At 38.3% G+C, this 21,142-nt stretch overlaps 1 protein-coding gene across 4 annotated transcripts in view; it reads left to right on the forward strand.

The window, feature by feature from the left end:
* Positions 1-21,142, forward strand: part of LOC108111611 — a 94,623-nt gene that overhangs the window by 13,777 nt on the left and 59,704 nt on the right. For all 4 annotated transcript variants that reach the window (XM_041819346.1, XM_041819345.1, XM_041819347.1 and 1 more), the window contains 3 exons: positions 1,743-1,871; positions 1,942-2,213; positions 3,826-4,042. In XM_041819346.1, coding sequence (XP_041675280.1) covers positions 1,743-1,871; positions 1,942-2,213; positions 3,826-4,042 — 618 coding nt within the window. The remainder of the gene's footprint in view (positions 1-1,742; positions 1,872-1,941; positions 2,214-3,825; positions 4,043-21,142) is intronic.

Consider the following 21,142-nt stretch of genomic DNA (forward strand, 5'->3'; position numbering starts at 1 on the left):
AAAGGGCTGAATAGCTGTAGCATACCTGGCCCACTCCACTAGTTCACTTGTCGGGAACTTGGGCACAAGGTCTTCCATGACTGTAGGATTACCCAGATGCTGCTCTGCGGTCGCCGACTGCAAGAAGACTTTGGGGTTACACACATGCGTGGCGAATGCAACGAGCTTTACCAAATTGTGTTCCATAACTGCGGGCACATCTCGGATACTGTTGAGCTGACTGCGTATTAGTTGCTCCGGTCGGCCATATCTAAAACGCAGCTGCTAATTCGCTGAATTCACATGGCTGAGGTGAATCAACAACAACTTCACCGTCTCACGATCGTCATTCTATAACGCCTTCAGTAACCTCTGGTTGTTCTCCAAGTCCGTACAACCATACGCTTGCGTCGTTTCCGTAAACACGCAAGAAAAGATGGGCCAATCCTCTGGCTTTCCTCCGAACGTAGGCAGCTTAATAAGCTTCTGTAAGTGCGTACGAGAAGACGGGCTTCCCTCCGAACGTATTAAGTTCAGAAAGCTTTCGTGGCGCCCAGCTTGTAGTTCCTCCAATAGTCCTCGCCCAAGCACAGTCTCCAGGAGACGGCGCTTGTACAGATGTACCGCCGGCCACTTTATTATGTAGCCCGAAACCATGCTCTGGAACCCTAGTGACGGTGGAGCAAAATGGCGATGCGTTACTGTTCCTCGTGGTACAGCTCTGCGAAACTTTGCACGGTACCGTTTGAGATCCACTCAAAAATGGCGGTCTCCCAGACGCCGCATGACAAACACTTGTTGGGTTAGGTACGGTCAAGCCGGTTGATTAAATTCCGCCTTCAATACACAAGCAACTAGTGTATATTCCACTCAAAACGCATAAATGTATGAGCGTGCGTATGTATGTTTTATTCTCGTGGGGAATACAAGTTCAAAGAAGTAATCCTAATACAAAAGATCGCTTACCGTTGTATAACCTCCCACACGCCATGGCTTTTGATGACAAGCTCACCACGAGCGCGAGACATTTATCTATCTAGTGTGTCCGATCTCTTCATGAGATCAATACTAATTTCAATACTAAATACTAAACTATCGTTAATCGACCCGCAACAGTTATAATTATAATATATAATATATATATATAATATTATTATTATTTGTATTATTATTATTATTATTATTATTATTATTATTATTATTATTATTATTATTATTATTATTATTATTATTATTATTATTATTATTATTATTATTATTATTATTATTATTATTATTATTATTATTATTATTATTATTATTATTATTGTTGGGTTAGGTACGGTCAAGCCGGTTGATTAAATTCCGCCTTCAATACACAAGCAACTAGTGTATATTCCACTCAAAACGCATAAATGTATGAGCGTGCGTATGTATGTTTTATTCTCGTGGGGAATACAAGTTCAAAGAAGTAATCCTAATACAAAAGATCGCTTACCGTTGTATAACCTCCCACACGCCATGGCTTTTGATGACAAGCTCACCACGAGCGCGAGACATTTATTATTATTATTATTATTATTATTATTATTATTATTATTATTATTATTATTATTATTATTATTATAATTATTATTATTATTATTTTGCATTATTGAAGCCTTACTCATCATTCCTGTATTACGTGGATTAGAGCAAAATTAAAATAAAATAAAACCGAAAAACCAGATCTTCTTTAAGACCATATAATTTTGCTTTCTATTTTTATTTCTTTTTCAACTTAGCTTTGTTGTCGGCTACTTTACGTACATATCAGAAAGCAGCTTGTGATTCGGATCAGGTTACAATAGCCTGTCCCCGTGGTACCAGCATTTCGATTGAGTTTGCCCAATACAACAAATTCGTTGCAAAAGGTTAGTGCACACCCGCATTTTTCAGCTGTCTTTTTGCATTTTTCTCAAAGCTTCCACTTATTCTTTACAGATGGATACAGTATCGAAGATTTATGTCATGTAACTGGAGAAGCAAGACCGGAAATCCAGGGTAGGTCGCAGCACTTGCTCCGTGGTTCCATCTTTGGATTACCTTCGCTGAATGGCAAATATATGAAGGACGTATATGGCCATGCAGAGTCTTTAGAATCCGTCAGTGAACCTACTAGCTCCAGTACAACTGGGTTTGTTGATGAAGAGCTCAATATCGATTACAACAGTGAAAATGCTCCTGAGAACTGTATGTGGCCAAATGCATTACAGGTAATAAACAAAAAATACCTTTTATAATAATGAAAACAAGAAAAAATACTATAGCTTTGACTGTGAGATACCCGTTGCTGTCTTATCCAATTTTAAAATAAATATCTTGTTAGCAGAAAAGGCATGTATAATAACTAACGGTGACGTCACTGCCAATATGATGCATTATAACTTACATTTCTTAATAAATCGCAAAATACTGTTCCGATTTTAAAAGTTTTTCGTAACTTGATAGAAAGTGTCAATAAAATGTTATATAAACTTAAATAAAATAACTTATTTGAATATTATGGGCACCACAGTTTTCCGCGGGCTTGTGGGCGTTAATGTAATACGATTCGGTGGAATCATTTAAAACTGAATGAATACAATATAATTTTTACTTTGTCTGCCTGGCTGTCTACCAGTCTGTCTACGGCAGCTCATGGCGATCTAGCTCTCACAAACTGCGAAAAAATGTAGTGACCATAATATTAAGATGTATACTTTGGCTACACATCTAAATTTTTTTGTCAGTACTTATGCACTTACAAACAAATTTTTGAATTGGAAAATTTTTTCACGATATAAAAAAATGTTGGCGTTACACGGGCAGTGTCACCTTACGGTTTCAGTAATAGGTAACGGTAGTAATTGTCAATTTCGCGGCACTGTATAGTAGTTTTTTTTTTTAAATGTTTCCTAGGTTTGTTAAAAAAGTCTTGCGGTATTTTTATTGAATTTTTCAATTGTTCATAAAATTGGTTACAATAATGCGATTCAAGTAAAATATGCGCCGTTTTGTTCGATGACGCGTTCCCAACGAGATGCCAACTTCATAATGCCCCTCTCATAGAAGCTCACTTCCCTATTGGCAAAAAACTCGGATAGCCAATTTTCACAGGACTCTTTTGTGGCCAACTTCAGACTACCAAGCGCGTTTGCCATGGACAGAAACAGGTGGTAATCACTTGGTGCGAAATCCGGACTATGCGGTGGATGCAAAAGAACCTCCCATCCGAGCTCCCGGAGCTTCTGACGCGTGACTAAAGTGTGTGGCAATTAGGCCTCTGTTGATCAAAGAGTGCTGTCTTTAAGCTGTCCAGTTGTTGGCAGTACAGGTCCGAATTAAGCGTTTGGCCCTAGGGGAGTAGCTCATAGTGGATTATTCCCTGACAAACCCACCAAACACAAAGAAGAACCTTCCTGGCCGTCAATCCAGGCTTGGCCACCGTCTGGGCCGCTTCACCACTTTTCGACCACGACCGTTTGTGCCTTACGTTATCGTAAAGATGTTTTTTTGCATCAATTCGTGTGGCACCCATACATCGAGCTTCTTAGTGGCTCCAAGCTTTTTCAAATAGTTTATAACGGTTTGATGACTCAAGCCCAGCTCTTTACCGATGCTACGGCTGTTACTATGCCGGTCTCTTTCGACCAATTCAGCGATTTTATCGCAATTGAGCTGATGCGACCAATAAAACCAGAACTACGCGCTTTCAGCACCAACTGGCTAAAATACCGCAAGACTTTTTTGACAACCTAATATAATATTTACGTCGGAGAGTTTAAGTATTCGAACCTAAAAAAACGTTGAGCTACTAATGATACAATTTTGTCTTTATATTCTCAGTATTCTTTACTGCAAACTGTTGTTGACGCCTGTCAAAAGAAGAAACACTGCAAGTTTCACGGATCATTGCAGTTCTATGGACAGGGAGCCAGCGGTGTTGGTGACTCGTCTGGAACCAGCAGCTATCATAGCAGTACTGCTAGCACCAGCGCAATGAACAGTGACCCATGCTACAAACGCAGGAAATTAGTCGAAATCGCTTACAAATGTCGCCCATGTAAGTCAAACTATTATTATATTAATAAATTTAAATTTGTAATTTGCTTCATCGATTAATGTATTCTATGACATTTTTAATACCAAAAATTATTTAAATTATTTATAATATTAATTCCTTGCACTTAAAGAAGAATAGGTATAGAAATAAAAGAATGAACCCAATTAAAATTTATGTGAATATTACCTACAACTAAACTTAAAGGACTGTTTAAAAGAAATGTATGTCACAACAACCAATCCTGCGGAATTGCTGCAAGGCGCTGCCTTCTGGACAAAAGCTCTACGAAAGGGCCCTTGCTATTTTTAATTTTTGAGAAAACTGAACTGAACAAAGTTACATTTGTAACGGTAATCAAATAAATGTACTTTTCAATAAATTCGAAACAAAGAAAAGTTATATCTAAGTAACTGTCTTGTTTAATTTTAAAATAATGATTTTGATAGCAGGAGTTAAGGCAGTGAATAATTTTATCAGCGGCGACTTTACTGCCCGTGTAAGGTCTCATAACCTACGAAAAATTTTTGTCAAGCCAATAAATATTAACTAAAAAATGTTATACACAGAAAACATAAATTTTAATATTATAAGCAAGGGATGCTCAACGCCTATGCTCTGAGTGCTTATATATTTTTGTAAATGCTCGGAGCATAGGGACTTCCTCGCCCATAAGCTTTGAGCGCTCGCGGCAATATTACACTAACAATTTTTCGTTTTCCTCTTTCCGCCTCATTTCGTCACCAAACGCAATATATTTTTTTCTTGTTTCTTACTGGAACATCTTCGGACACTTGCACTGGAATTCATTCCTTATACCTTCTGTTTTCAATTTAGAGTATATTTCGAATTTGGCGGGTAAGTAAAATGAGTGATGATGACAGAATATATAAAGGAAAATTCTTCGCTTAAACTAAAAAGGATTAAGAAAAATGGGTTTCCTATTAGCAAATATGAAATAAGAGAGTAGAGTACCTGGGATTCACTGTGTCACGCGAACAACAAACAATTTCCTATTAGATTGTATTGTTAATTACATCAGTTTGTGGTCTTTTGCTAACCAATTCCATTGCGAAATAAACTTAAAAACTCAATACTGAAAATTGCAAGCCGAAGTTACATATAAAGAAAGAATTTCTGAGACGAGTTCGAGGATGTTCCAAGAAAAACCAAGAACATATACTTCATGTAACGACGGAATGACGTGGAAAGGAGAAAACGAAAAATTGTTAGTAGAAAATTGCGGCGAGCTCCCAAATCTTATGGGATAGCGAGCTTTTACAAAAACAAAGGGACACTTAGGCGTTGAGCACCCCTAGCTACCTACAAAAAGTCAAATCTCGTTTGTGTTCGAATATGATCAAATTCTTGCAGCAAAGTCGTCGCGTTGTTGTGTGTAAAACCAGGGTTTATACTAGGGTGGTCTGAAAAGTTATTCGTTATTTCTGGCGTTATTCGTCAATGAGAGCTAGTGAATGTAGTTGTGCTTCAACAGTTACTCACCAACGTTTCGGCCATTTTGGACGCGCATGTTTTGTATTTGACTGATATGCCAAAGGTTCCGAATAATGAACGAGAACTAATTAATGAATAGTAAAAGGAATTTTCTTATTATAATAAGAGAAAACTCAGTTGAAGTTATTTAATTTTTCAACTGAAAAACAAGAGGAAACGCTGTAGTCGAGTGCCGCGAGTATAAGATACCCGTTACTGTTTTACACAATTTTAAAATATTCATTTTGCTAGTGGAAATTACCCAAGCGCCACCTATTGTCGGAGAAAGCATGTCGAGGAACTGATAGTGACGACACTGCCCATGTGAGGCAAACCAAAATCTCTTCATAAGTAGCGAAATAATGTTCCGATTTGAAGAATCTTTGGTAAATGGATAGATATTAACAGAACTAAGTAATACAAGGTCAAACAAAGGCATTTATAATAATATTATAGACTCTTCAGTTTTCCGCGGTTGGTGGGCGTGGCCATATGAAATCTCGTGACAAGTTGCAGCGTCGTCTTTTTAATATGTGTTTTTAAGCCTAATTTTTTAGCTCTTATAGGTCCCAAGATTTTTTCATTTTTGGTTTTCCGGGTTTTGTGGGCGTTAGGGTGGGCGTGGCTAGATGGAAAAAAACAATTCGCATTTGGGGCACCATAAAAATCCACATGCTTAATCCGAACTTTCTATCACTTATAGTTTTCTTATGGTTTTCTTGAAAATGCGAGCTCTTTTGAGCTTGGTGGGCGTATGAGTGGGTGCGCTGGCATCCAAAGTTTATACATACTGAATTTCAACTTTCTAGCTCTAATAGTTCCCGAGATTTCAGCGATTTTAGTTTTTCGCGATTTGTGCGCGTGGCAGGATGGTGAAATAAACTTGCTCTGTCCCTGGACCTCAAGAATTCATGCTTAATCTGAACTTTGTATCTGCTATAGTTCCTGAGATCTTAGCGTTCATACGGACGGTCGGACGGACGGACGGACGGACGGACAGACGGACATGGCTCAATCGATTTCGGTATTGATCCTGTTCAAGAATATATATACTTTATAGGGTCGAAAACGCTTATTTCTATCTGTTACATACTTTTCAACGAATCTAGTATAATGATTTAAGTATCAATTTCTTAGTATGTTTATAGCTGTCCGTCTTTCCGCATGAACGCTGATATCTTGGGAACTATAAAATATAAGCATGGGATAAAAAATGCCGATTATTAAGATGACTATGCAGCGCAAGTTTATTCCACGCCACCAAACCACCAGTTTAAAAAAAATTTTGTTTATTTATAAATTATGAGGCCCCACATGGACAGTGACATCAAAAGCTTTTTTCTGACAAAAGAAGGCTGTGGTGAAATTATTCATTGCCGTTTAATCTTGTTTTTAAGTTTGGTTAATTTGAGATTTATTCGCTAAATGCCAATGTATAGAATTAGGTTGGGGATAGGAGAGAGTGATCATAAAGTTAGAGTCTTGATGCTCATATTATTAAAATTGCTTCTCACTTCTTTTCAATCAGTTTGATTCGATATTGTCGTTGTTAAATAAATCAATGTCTTTTGCCCTTGGCTCTGAGTTCATGTTCATTATTTAAAGGATATCGTCGGGAGCAGTCATCTAGCTAATACCAGAATTATGGTTTACAATTTGTTCAGCACCACTGTATGCTGAATTATCTCTTTTATGTATAAGAAAAGCCGAGATAAGCGCTCGCGAGTCGCCGATTGCTCGGCTGGCGATGCTTAAAAAAATCATAGAAAATATATCTCTTGCAAAACACATATAGAAACTGGTGGCATAAATTAATGCCCTTCTCAAAACAGATATAGTGTTTGAATAAAAGTGATTCTGGTCAATAATGTATTATAGTTGTTTTGGGGAAGACAACGAATTTGTAACCATAATTAACAAAATTGATCTTAACACATGATAGGTTTAATTGCTAAAATTATGTCGTTTATGCTTATATAACCAGAACTTCACTGCCTTGACCAAAAAAGGGCAAGCAAAAACCGACGGGATTTCGATCGCTCTGCTTACAAGAACTCGTCGAATATAAGAGATAAGAAAGAGAGAGGTGATCGTATGAGTGGGTGCGCTGGGATCCAAAATTTATACATACTGAATTTCAACTTTCTAGCTCTAATAGTTTCTGAGATTTCAGCGATTTTAGATTTTCGCGATTTGTGGCCGTTCGAGTGGTCGTGGCAGGATGCTGTAATAAACTTCCGCTGCGTAGGGACATCAAGAATCTTCATGGTTAATCTCAACTTTTCATCTCGTATAGTTCCTGAGATCTCAGCGTTCATACGGACAGACGGACAGAAGGACAGACGGGCAGACAGACGGACATCAATCGTCTTCGCTATTCATCCTGATCAAGAATATATATACTTTATAGGGTCGGAAACGCTTCCTTCTACCTGTTACATACTTTTCAACGAATCTAGTATACCCTTTTACTCTACGAGTTATGGGTATAAACATACCACACACGATTATGAATGCACTGTTAAGCGCTACTAGCGGAAAGTTTAACCAGACTTTGACAAAAGTTGATTTTGAGAACAAATGATTCAAAAATAGCTTTAATACATTGCATAAAAAAAATGTAATGTGAAAGTCAATGATAACAGACGTGTTTTTATATCGCTTTTCCGTGTAAGACACACCAAAAAAGTCGAATTCCATTTTTAGTTCATGTGCATGGGAAATGTCCAATATAAAGTGTTCTAATTTCTTATATAAGCGATAATACAGCTTGTTATAAATCTCTCTCTCGAAAACCATAATTAGCAAGTCTCGGGAGCAATAATAAGACGAACGTCGGCTCTCGTCAATCAGAAATACCGCTTACTTCTCCATAACAGCGGTAGAATTAATAGAACCAACAACAACTGCAACACTGCAAGCGAATACAGAGAGAGTACGCTCGATCTCTTCCGGCTTATTATGTACAAGCGGCACATCACAAAAACAGCAGTGGAGTGCTCAATGCCCGTCCCCTGCTTATTACAACAACAACCAGCACAATGCCCTCGCTTAAAACGGTGAATTCGACACTAACGACGACAACAACCACCACAACAAGTACATCAACATCAACAAGCTAGCCCCTACGCAACCTTGAAATACAAAAAATAACGGACCATTAATACAAACAGGAATCGATCGGTATGTGCAAATAAAAAGAAAATAAGGCTCACAATCAGCTCAAAAAAACAAATGCATCAAAAGTTAACATGCATCGAAAGTTACAACTACCAACTTAAAAGTTGTGGTGGAAATCACACTGCAAATTGCAGAGGTTGTCCTATCTATAAAGAGTCGACTAGGCCAACATATAATTGTAGATCGAAATCATGGATTTCAGGAACAATTATTCACACATACCGTCGACCACGACCCCGGGAGTTTCTTTTGCACAGGCGTTAAGATATAACAACGAACCTACGCCTCAGCATCTAAGCTGACAGGTCAGCAAACCACTGCTGAATCAGTGCAGCCATCAACATTGAACTAGATTCCAGAAACTACTGGCCATCATATAATTACAAACACACAATTGCCTAACGGTTTAGAAGCAATGCTAGTAACTACAACCATCACTTATGCGCTCCCAAAATCTCATTTTGGAGCCATTAATCAAGCAAAAATCTGCTTAGATATGTGAAATATATTTCTGGAAAGCGAATGGCATCTCACAGCACAAACACGAGCTCTCGCAATTCCTAGATCAACATGACATTGACGCCATGCTTATTTTCGAGACTCACCTAACAAACCAGATGCGGTATCTTAAACCTTTCAGCTGTATAGTGCCCACCACGCTTCTCCATTTCCGAAGATGAATTTGTACAGTTCTTTGACCTATTAGGTGACCGATTTCTAGCGGCTGGTGATTACATTGCAAAATACACCCACTGCGGCTCTCGTCACACCAACCGCAAAATATGGGGTCTACGCCAACAGATCCTAATAAGAAACCTGACTTGATTGATTTTGCCGTCAGAAGAAGTATGGCTGTAGAGCATGTCCACGTGGAACACTTAACAGATCTGTCATCGGATCACTCGCCTATTTCACTTCATCTCTACGACCATATACTGCTGTCAGAATGCATACATGCTCTAACCTCCCGTAAAACAGATTGGCTTAAATACAGAAAGTATGTATTGATGGCTTCCCAAACATGTACCAAAAAGAAGAGATTGACAGCTCAGTTGATGAACTAGTGTCTGTTATGTCACTAGCTCCACAACACTCCACCCCTATTATACCGGCTTGTAATCCTGATAACAACTGGCGGGCTTCTGCGCATATTAACGAACTGCAACGCAATAAGAGAAGACTTCGGAGGGAGTGGCAAGCGCATAGATCGCCTGCTGCAAAGGAAAGGCTTAAAACAGCAATCTATCTTCTACGCAAAGGCTAGGAAGATTAACATAATCGATCTCAATTATCCTATTTGCAGAATCTCTTCCCAGACAGGAAACGATATCATCTGTAGAAAGCTAAATCATGTCCACCAACCGAAAGTGAGTAGCCACTACACACACAAACAGGAGAATGGGCTCCCAGCAACGAAGAGAGGGCAAATGTATTCGCCGCACATCTAGAAAACGTTTTCAAACCACTCCCATCAATAAATAGCTTTGTGCTCCCAACAAACATTTTTTTAGATGCTACCGTGCCTATCATATTCCAATCGAGAGAAGTGATAAGGGCTCAAGAAAGAAATAAAGCACCAGAAAACGATTTAATCTCCCTAAAATGATTATAGAATTGCTGAACTGTGCAGTAAATCTTCTCACCACGATATTCAACAGCATGATGAAAGTGAGCTATTATCCGCAACAATGGAAAAAGTCTGTCATCACTATGATTCACAAAGCTGAAAAGGACAAGTCTCATATAGGCTAATCAATCTCCTGCCGTGCCTGTCAAAGATATTTGAAAAGCTGCTCCTGAGTCGTATAAAGCAACACCTACAGTCCCATAAAGCAATTTCAAGCCACTAATTTGGTTTTCGCGAGAAACACGGAACCATTTTAAAATTGAATAGAATAACCCCCGAGATACGAAGTACATTTGAAAGTCGAGAGTATTGTTCCGCACACTTTCTGGATGCCGCCCAGGCCTTCGACCTCGTTTGGCTGGACGGCTTAATTTATAAAATTAAAACACCCATATAATACTGGAGTCATATATTGTGCATAGAAGCTTCGCAGTACGATGTAAAGACTTCCTCTCAGAATACCATCCAATTGAAGCAAGAGTAGCTCAAGGTAGTGTGCTTGGATATATCATTTACGCACCAGACCTTCCGAAAACCAGTCTCACAACAACGTCATCATTTTCTGATGATATTGCCATTCTAAGTCGATCAAAGTGCCCCATAAGAGCAATGCAACAGTTATCAGAGAATCAGCAAAAGAGCAAACACGTCACCTTTACCCTTAACAGACCAACTTGCCCCCCACTATCACTGAACCATATTCATATACCACAAACAACTTAAGTAACATATCTTGGAGTCCACCTTGACAGACGGCTTACTTTGCGAAAGCATATCGAAGCAAAGAGAATACAACTTAAATTAAAAGCAAGAAGGCTTCATTGGTTAATAAATGTCCGTTCACCGCTAAAATTGGATATATATATATATATATCATACAACGCAGTTCTCAAGCCAATTTGGAAATATGACCCCGAGCTATAGGGAAACACATGCGTTATTAACCTAGAAGTAATACAGCGATCTCAATCAAAGATACTAAGAACTATAACTGGTGCACCGTGGTATATACACATGTGGGAAAACTTATGTTTTTGTTTTTTATCCCCTGCCCTTTTAAATGTGGGATCTGTTTAAGACAAAATCGAAAATGTAAAAGCAAAATATACGATCAAGCTACAAGCTCATCCAAATAGGCTTGCGCAGTCTCTAACATGGACCACTAGCCACTCACGACTCCGGCGAAGAGATTTGCATACAATACAATACAATACCAGAATTATGGTTTACAATTTGTTCAGCACCACTGTATGCTGAATTATCTCTTTTATGTATAAGAAAAGCCGAGATAAGCGCTCGCGAGTCGCCGATCGCTCGGCTGGCGATGCTTAAAAAAATCATAGAAAATATATCTCTTGCAAAACACATATAGAAACTGGTGGCATAAATTAATGCCCTTCTCAAAACAGATATAGTGTTTGAATAAATGTGATTCTGGTCAATAATGTATTATAGTTGTTTTGGGGAAGACAACGAACCATAATTAACAAAATTGATCTTAATACATGATAAGCTTAATTGCTAAAATTATGTCGTTTATGCTTAGATAACCAGAACTTCACTGCCTTGACCAAAAAAGGGCAAGCAAAAACCGACGGGATTTCGATCGCTCTGCTTTCAAGAACTCGTCGAATATAAGAGATAAGAAAGAGAGAGCAGATCGAAAACTCCGGCAGGTAAAGCATCAAATCTCGGTGGTCAACTTTTTTGGTATCTTTGTTTAAAAAAATTGGTCAATGCAAATAATAGCCGATAGCATTTATAATTTAAGATTTTGGTTATTGCTACTCCGAACTGTAGTATTTAAGAAATACAATTCACAAAACCTTTTAACGAATATAAAAATGTGTAGTAATTCTGCACAGTTATGATCTAATGCTTATATTCCAATGCCAACTTAAATTAACATCAATTTAACAATAATATCCAGACATATGGCAACTATACTGATTTTAGTAGTTTTCTTTAACTCTTTGAAACCTCTTCGTGAATTTGAATTCAATTTGTTTCTTCATAAGTGTTCCCGGGTTCCCCCCTATAAACATGGGAAACAACATATAATGAATTTAGAATGAATACAACTAAGCCGGTCTAAATTTTACTTAGCATGTCTGACCTAGTATAGAGAACAAATGGTCTTAGATCAAAAGTATATAAGTTAACCCGACAACGGTCATCAACCTGGAGCCAACATCGGATGCAAGCGTTAGCGGGAATCCGACCGGCGAAATCCAATCCGGCCCATGCAAGCGCTGAGTGGTCACGAGGCGCACCGTCAACAAAGTAGCCGAACGATAGAGTGGTGAGCCGCAGTTTAACTTTAAATTGTTTCTAAACAGAGCTTAAGTTGACCTATCGGGCTACCAAAAAATAATTTTAAAATAAAGAAAAAACCTTTGTAATACCTTTTCCCTAACGGGCTACCAATAAATAAATTTAAATATAACGAAATAACATTTGTTGTAATTGGCGCCCAAACCGTATAAATTTTTGCGACCCCGAATTCAAAAAAAGAATTCATGAAATATAACCCGTTAAAAGTCGTTTAAAAGTATTATAAACGCGATCGTCTTGAAAAAGATTGGCAAAATATTAATTCAATAAAAACGGAATAAAAGTTCTTAAAAAAGAAAGGAAACAACAAATAAGAACTCCCAAATAAAAGTGAAAGACACTAATAAATACATGAAATTATTAAGTGCAAAAATTATAAACGGAGTTTCTAGTGCCCTGTAACATGAGGATAAACTATCTGCTAGTAACCTGCAATAACACTTATCACAACGATTCACCCCCTCAGGAAGGCAATACAAAATTTTTTCTACAAAAAATATTATATTGTGTTCCGCTCGACAAAATGTAAGTAGGGTGATTGTTTATTATCTCTGTAATAGTAGAAAAATGCAAAAAACAAGAAAAAACTTCCCAGTTCAGAGGCTACTTGTAATTAATTAAATGAGCTATAGAGCACGGAAAGGCACAGACAGTAGCAACGAGGAACTCCTAGAAAGTTATAGGAACCTCCAAATACAGAAATCACAGATTAACGAAGCCTGAAGGTATATTGGGAAGAATAACAGTATGTCGAATACCAATATTTCTGAAATTCCACGCAGTTCACGCAGCGTTGAACACACAGGCTCAGGCCCTTGAACAGAAAAGATTATGAAGATACCTCCATGAGAATTTAGGAACTGAACTTAAGCCTCAGCGAGACTTCGGACCTAAAATATTGTAATTTTTAGGGAGAAGTTCCTCCTTCCATACAGAACTCGTATTATGGTAGGGCGTACCATAAGGCTCTTGATAGATACCGGTGCCTCAAAAAACTATATTCAGGCCCTAACAGAGCTAAAACATATATTACCGGTTGAATAGGCCTTTAAAGTAAATTCCATTCACGGTGGAACATATGCAAAACAAAAATGTTTTATTCATCTTTTTAATAAAAAACAAGAGGAAACGAAATAGTCGAGTGCCGCGACTATAAGATACCCTTTACTGTTTTACACAATTTTAAAAAATTAATTTTGCCAGTGGAAATTCACAAGGCGCCACCTATTGTCAGAGAAAGCATGGTGAAGCCTTATAACCTTAATTTTTTTATAAATAGCAAAATATGTTCCGATTTAAAAAATCTTTGGCAAATCGATAGATATTGAAAGAAATAAGTTATTCAAGGTCAAAAAATATTATAGACGCCACAGTTTTCCGCGGTTTGTGGGCGTTAGAGTGGGCATGGCTGAATAAAAACTTGTGACAAGTTGCAGTGGCATGACTTCAATTCGTGTGGGCCCTTGTGGGCGTATGGGTTGGTGTGGCCAGATGGTATTACTACTATAAGATGCGCTGGCATCTAAAGGTTATACATTTTGAATTTTAATTTTCTATGGGTATAAACATACCATACACCATTATGAATGCACTGTTAAGCGCTACTAGCGGAAAGCTTAACCAGACTTTGACAAAAGTTGATTTTGAGAACAAATGATTCAAAAATAGCTTTAATACTTTGCATAAAAAAAATTTAATGTGAAAGTCAATGATAACAGACGTGTTTTTATATCGCTTTTCCGTGTAAGACACACCAAAAAAGTCGAATTCCATTTTTAGTTCATGTGCATGGGAAATGTCCAATATAAAGTGTTCTAATTTCTTATATAAGCGATAATACAGCTTGTTATAAATCTCTCTCTCGAAAACCATAATTAGCAAGTCTCGGGAGCAACAATAAGACGAACGTCGGCTCTCGTCAATCAGAAATACAGCTTACTTCTCCATAAGAGCGGTAGAATTAATAGAACCAACAACAACTGCAACACTGCAAGCGAATACAGAGAGAGTACGCTCGATCTCTTCCGGCTTATTATGTACAAGCGGCACATCACAAAAACAGCAGTGGAGTGCTCAATGCCCGTCCCCTGTTTATTACAACAACAACCAGCACAATGCCCTCGCTTAAAACGGTGAATTCGACACTAACGACAACAACAACCACCACAACAAGTACATCAACATCAACAAGCTAGCCCCTACGCAACCTTGAAATACAAAAAATAACGGACCATTAATACAAACAGGAATCGAACGGTATGTGCAAATAAAAAGAAAATAAGGCTCACAATCAGCTCAAAAAAACAAATCCATCAAAAGTTAACATGCATCGAAAGTTACACCTACCAGCTTAAAAGTTGTGGTGGAAACCACACTGCAAATTGCAGAGGTTGTCCTATCTATAAAGAGTCGACTAGGCCAACATATAATTGTAGATCGAAATCATGGATTTCAGGAACAATTATTCACACATACCGTCGACCACGACCGTGCACCGTGGTATATACACATGTGGGAAAACTTATGTTTTTGTTTTTTATCCCCTGCCCTTTTAAATGTGGGATCTGTTTAAGACAAAATCGAAAATGTAAAAGCAAAATATACGATCAAGCTACAAGCTCATCCAAATAGGCTTGCGCAGTCTCTAACATGGACCACTAGCCACTCACGACTCCGGCGAAGAGATTTGCATACAATACAATACAATAACAAATTTGAAGGAAAAGATTACATAAGCTACTTTAAAATTTAAAATGTTTTCGCTTCCGCTTTCTGTAGTGCATTAGTATTATTCGGTAGCTTTAAATATTTTGTAAGGTTGTGTGTCCTTGTATACAGACTAGCAAAGGGTCATTGTAGGAGGGGTTCCCAGGCAAAGCAAACACACAGATAAATTCACAAAAGTATAATTATTAGCTCGGCTTAAGATGCAATGTGTAAATAGCGCCCGCGTTAGATTCGCGACGTGCGTTCTGTTTCGTTTACCGAAGCCGACTGCCTCTGCCTTCTTCTCCGCTCGAGCTCCCGTGATCCCACGCATCGTCCCAAAATACGAGAGCGAGAGAGCGTCAGCTCCCAGCACACTGAGTCAAGCAGTAAACTTAACATATTTATCTTTCATATTTTACTTTGCTTATGCTATTAGTAACGGAACCACCGGCTTGTAGCTCTCGAAATTACACTCTCTCTCTCTTCCTCTCTGTACTTCGCTTATACTGTTTTAATTCAACTCATACTCTCTTATACCATCTTCTAGTTCTCGCTAACACTCTCTCTCTCACTCTTACTGTTACTCTCAAACTTTCCTTGCTCTCCCCAGCAATCTTTTTTTTGGCACAGTGGCTTATATATAAATAAATAATTGGCTAAATGGTTGAGTGGATTTCATTGCGCACTACAAGTGTGCAGGGTTTAAGTCAGCCACCATACCGGAAGCTTTGGGTCGTTCCGACTCTACTACTATTGTTGTGATAGATATCGTGAGGCCCTCAGTGATGCGCAGACTAAAAATGGGTTGCGTATTAGTAGCTTTTCGTAAAGCTAACGACCTGCTTTCTGATTTCCGGATTACTGCCACCCAATGGTAGGGCAAGCCAAAGCCCTTGATTGGGATTCCACCAGAGAAACACACTTTTGTTTCCCAGCTTGCCCCTGATACGTTCGAATCGGACATCTTAGCTTACATTGAAGTTAGATACAAAGGCGATATTAAGGTGGACAATATAACTAAATACAAATATTCTTACGACAGGAACGTGATATCTTTAAAGTTTCGCGTGCCTCCGATGACTTTTGATGATATCTCTTCGACTAATTTCTGGCCGCAACATATATAAGTTCAAGAATATCAGACTAGGAATAGAAAGAAGAAAAAGCTTCCCGTTGGGAGTAAAGCTTCGACAAGTAAAAGTCTCTTCTGAGAGTCTTTCTTTTGCATTTACTTAAACATATCTAGTAGTTTCGGAAATTCTTACTTTTAAATTTTTCTGAGCAGGTATATAACATTTAGGGTGCATCGATCACTCGGATCCGGGCGTGGAGTTTTAAATTCTTTAGACCCTAAACTCATATCCGAGGAGATTAATCTTCAATTCGGTGATATCAAATTTATTTGCGTTAGACTTTCACTTCCTGGCTGATTTTTATTTTTTACGTGTTCTGACATCCATCCTAAGTAGCGGCCATACAGTCCGTTTTTACGCTATTATCAGATATGGATCAGCTTGTAGTTTTTGATGATTTAAACACACCACACCGCAAACCAACTAGTTCACAAACGAAAATAGTTTAGCTTTAACATCCTCTTTACATCACGATTTTATTGCAGACTTGTTAGACCTGACCCTGGAACGAATTAACGATGTCAAAAACACTTTCGATCTACGCTTTATCTCAGATTCGGAAGCTTTTTTATTAATATCTCCATATCAGCATGTTTTTTTTTTGGAATTAATATACGTAAACACTGGTTTCCGGAAAAGTTTTCAGTCATTTTGGTCCTCTGCAAATTTATTAAATCTTAACGGCTCTTAGTGTAAAGTAATGGCCTTCAGTAGCTCTAAACTCATAATAACCACATACATACTTTCACATTTTTTCAATAGTTAATAAATTATATTCCCTTATCGCTGTTCGAACTTTGCCCTTCATGAACCATTTAGGGTACGATGTGCGAGTTACTATGCCCTCTACCACATTACAACTAACACTTCTCCTACTAACTTACTACTATCCCCCGTTAGCCGTGTTAGACGGCTGCACCCCTCGGTCGGTTGGGCGGGTGGTGGATTGCACGTCAAGCAACAAGAGTCGCGCGAATAAAAAAATTAAAAACACCAATAACCATCGTCAAAAAGAAATAAACTCCTTTTTTTCAAGCCACAATCCGTTGATATCCCAAAGATAATACATGATAAATTACTTCATGAACGTACAACGAATTCAAAACCGGGCGTTGTGCATGATTGAAAATGCGCCTTGGTCTTTACCACATTCCCTCTAATAGGGAACAGATAAACAGGCTATTGAGTCTGTACAACGATCGTCTCAACCTCAATCTCAGTTCACATCAACCATTTAGCTTCTTACCTGGCTTCTTCTTCAGATTTAGTAATATTGATCGCCAGTTACCTAATTATATACATTTGTTAATTTCTTTGTTCCTTCCTGTTATACATTTATGGTTTTTGTTCAATATTATAATAAGCATATTATAGCAATTAAGTTGGCTGATTGACGTATAATAAATGTATTTATTTGTTATACCAAAAAAAAAGCTTAAAATAAACAAAACTGGCGACACAGGAAGAAAGGGAGGATGCACACCAAGTCACGTTAAAAAATGGATGCAGAGGAGTGTTCCACTTCTGGCTGACACAGATACTAAGCGGCCCTGGCTGCCTTAGAAGTGGAAGACGACGAAAGGAAATTTGACGAGGAGTTTCGGGATAAGCACAACGTCGATTTTTTTCTATTTTTTTATATATTTGCTTAGTTTATGTTTTCATTGTTTCTAAATTAAGTGATCAAACATGCAATTTTAATTGTGATTGCAAATCACCAAAACTAGCAAATTAATCTTTGTACAACTGTGTGTATTTTAGCTTACTATCTCGTATACCGGGTAAACGATCAACCATAAAAATGCCACTCAAGTGCTTAAAATGATTTTACTAATAATAATTTAACCAATATCAGTAAGTGGTTGTTTGGGTAACATATCTAATGGTTTTTTCAATTTTGCTTTTATATAGACCGTATTATTTCGTATAAGATTTCAAGAAAAGTACTTTTCTCATAGCAATAAATACCGTTATATGTATGGTTATGTCTCGTCGCTTCACAAAATTGGTACCAACGATAAAAATCCACAAATTTTTTTATTGGTATCACTTTCGGAATGATTGATGTTTTACTCACTCACTTTAATCACTTGCTAGGATTGATTGTTGTGATTTCTGAATTGATTCGCCTATATTTACTGAATTTCTTTGGATCCGAATTTGTCTGGTTCGACTCCCAAGGTTTGAAAAATTATTGTTTTATTATTAATTAATTGACGATGGGAATGACTAAAACGACTTCTATCAGTTCTTTACTGTTAATTCGATTAACCATCGAACGTTTTTGCACCACGGTTACTCTTATTGATAACTTGCATCCCCAGAGACGCGGTACGGTGCTTACAGAAGAAGCTATTGCTGCTAGAGCGTAGCAACGAGGAGTCCATCCGCCATCGACCACAGGAATTGAATCTGAGTCCATCCACTTTATAGAAGATTTTGCGGAAGTATATTGGATTGCGTACTTAGAAAATCATTCCTGAATTAAACAGCCATGATTTCCAGGAGATGCATTTCCAACAAGACGGCTCAACATGTCACACAGCTCGTGCCACAATCGATTTATTAAAAGACACGTTTGGTGACCGTCTAATTTCACGTTTTGGACCCTGTGAATTGGCCTTCAAGATCTTGTGATTTAATAAATTGCACATAAATATTGGAAAATCGAAAATTGGTCGTCCAGATTGGACTTCATCCGAGCCAGCCGGAGCGGTCATACGCTAGAAATCGTATTTAAAATGCAATGCCACAAGATTCTCTTTCGAATAAAAAACAATTAATGTCAATCGAATAATCCATCGTTGTTTAATTGAAATTAAAAGCTCTATAGCTGTAAAAAGAACACCTTTTATTAATAATCAGGATTAATACCGAAGTCGATTGTGCTTCCGTATGTACTCTGAACGCCGGAATTCACATACACTGCCAGAAAACCTTCTGCAGGTCCATACTAATATTTCACATTAATATCGTAATTAACTAACACTCATTAATTAACAGCTTGGTAAAAATATATTACATTATAAATTAATAAAAACACCGTCCCATTGCATCGTTCCCGCACACCCCTCACCATGTCACTGCTTGACAAGGCAACAGCTCCTTTCGACACGAGCTCTCATCGACCGTTGCTGAAGCGGCGACTCAGCCCCCGCGACCACCTCGCTAGCTCAATCGCCTCCATGGATATCCAGCTTAAGTATGCATTAATTCTTTAGGGCGGTTTTATAGTCAAAACTCCACATAAACGATCCCTTCCGACAGTATAGAAATTAAAAACGATTCTCCAGCGACTTTGAGTCATGCCCACGTCTACAAACATGGCATTTAGCATAGAACAAATGACGGCCTCTATACAGGAGCCTGTTAACCATGCCGATCAAAAAGCAACCCTTGAAAATCAGAACTGTGTTTAGCTATACAGCAGCTGTCGTCCTAAGTCAAAAATAGCTCCCGCCCAAACAGAAGATCCTCAGGTTAAAGTCTATGAGCATATAGAAATCAAAGCCAATGTCAAATGCGACGAGCCTCTGTTGCTGAATTTCGATGCGATCATAAATTGACTCGATTTCACGTACATTGACAAGCGTCAGATGTCATCGAGCAGGAGATGGTCACCCTCAGGCAGGAGAGCCTCACACTTTTGCAATACTATGACGAAGTTGAGAAAAAGCTCACCTTGCTCACTAATAATATCACTATGTCGTACGAAGCGTCGGCAGTGAAGGTTTTATGTGACAAATTTTAGTATTCATCTCAGGACTTATGCGCAGCCTCACAGACTTCCTATTCTCGGCAAAGCCGAAAGACATGCCGTCAGCGCTCGCTTTGGCACAAGAGGTGGAATATAACCACGAGAGGTTCACCTTTTGTGAGGAGCTAAGAGGATAGAGAGAGCAAGCAATTCCCAAAAACGCAGGAACGGCAACAGGTCCAACCACAAACAAATTCTCAAATAGGTCCGGGAAGAACCTATGGACGTAGATCCGTCACTGTCTAAAATGTTACAGCCATCCCGTGCACAGCTTACCAGAACATGAAGACGGCTGCGTCTGGACGCTCGGGCCCTCAGAAGAGGCAAATACATAATCACATTGTTCAGGGCGCAGATACTTCTGACAAGACATAGACGATGTCGCCATCTGCGAGCACGACTCGAAAGCGATTAATTTTTTAGGGGAAAATCCCTGCTACCATTCATCAGACGAAGAGTAGCGGGGATCGACATAAGACTTCTCATCGATAGGAACTTCATTTCATTCATAGCGTCACCGCTTTCACAAAGAAATGCTTCGTGTCAATTTTTAATTTAATGGCCACAATCTTCATTTTACCTGACTTGTCTTCTTTGATGCGTCCTCCTTAAAACATGCGGTGGCGAGTAGTAAAATGCGGGTTCTGAGTGACATTAATGGTTTTTATCAATTAACTGTGACTTTAATGACTTCAATTAAATTTTCCCCACCCCAAAACCCATTATCTGTCTGTCGGTCCCTTCCATCAGAATAGATTCTGATGGAAGTTGTTTATCCTAAAAAAAGGTTACTTCAAACTCATGCATCTGATTTGTAAACATCTTTTAGGAGCATGTTACGGCATCCGTTGCGCACGCGCCATGGATTA

The sequence above is a fragment of the Drosophila eugracilis genome, unplaced genomic scaffold, assembly GCF_018153835.1.
Source record: "Drosophila eugracilis isolate 14026-0451.02 unplaced genomic scaffold, ASM1815383v1 contig_1381, whole genome shotgun sequence".
NCBI classification, from domain to species: Eukaryota; Metazoa; Arthropoda; class Insecta; order Diptera; family Drosophilidae; genus Drosophila; species Drosophila eugracilis.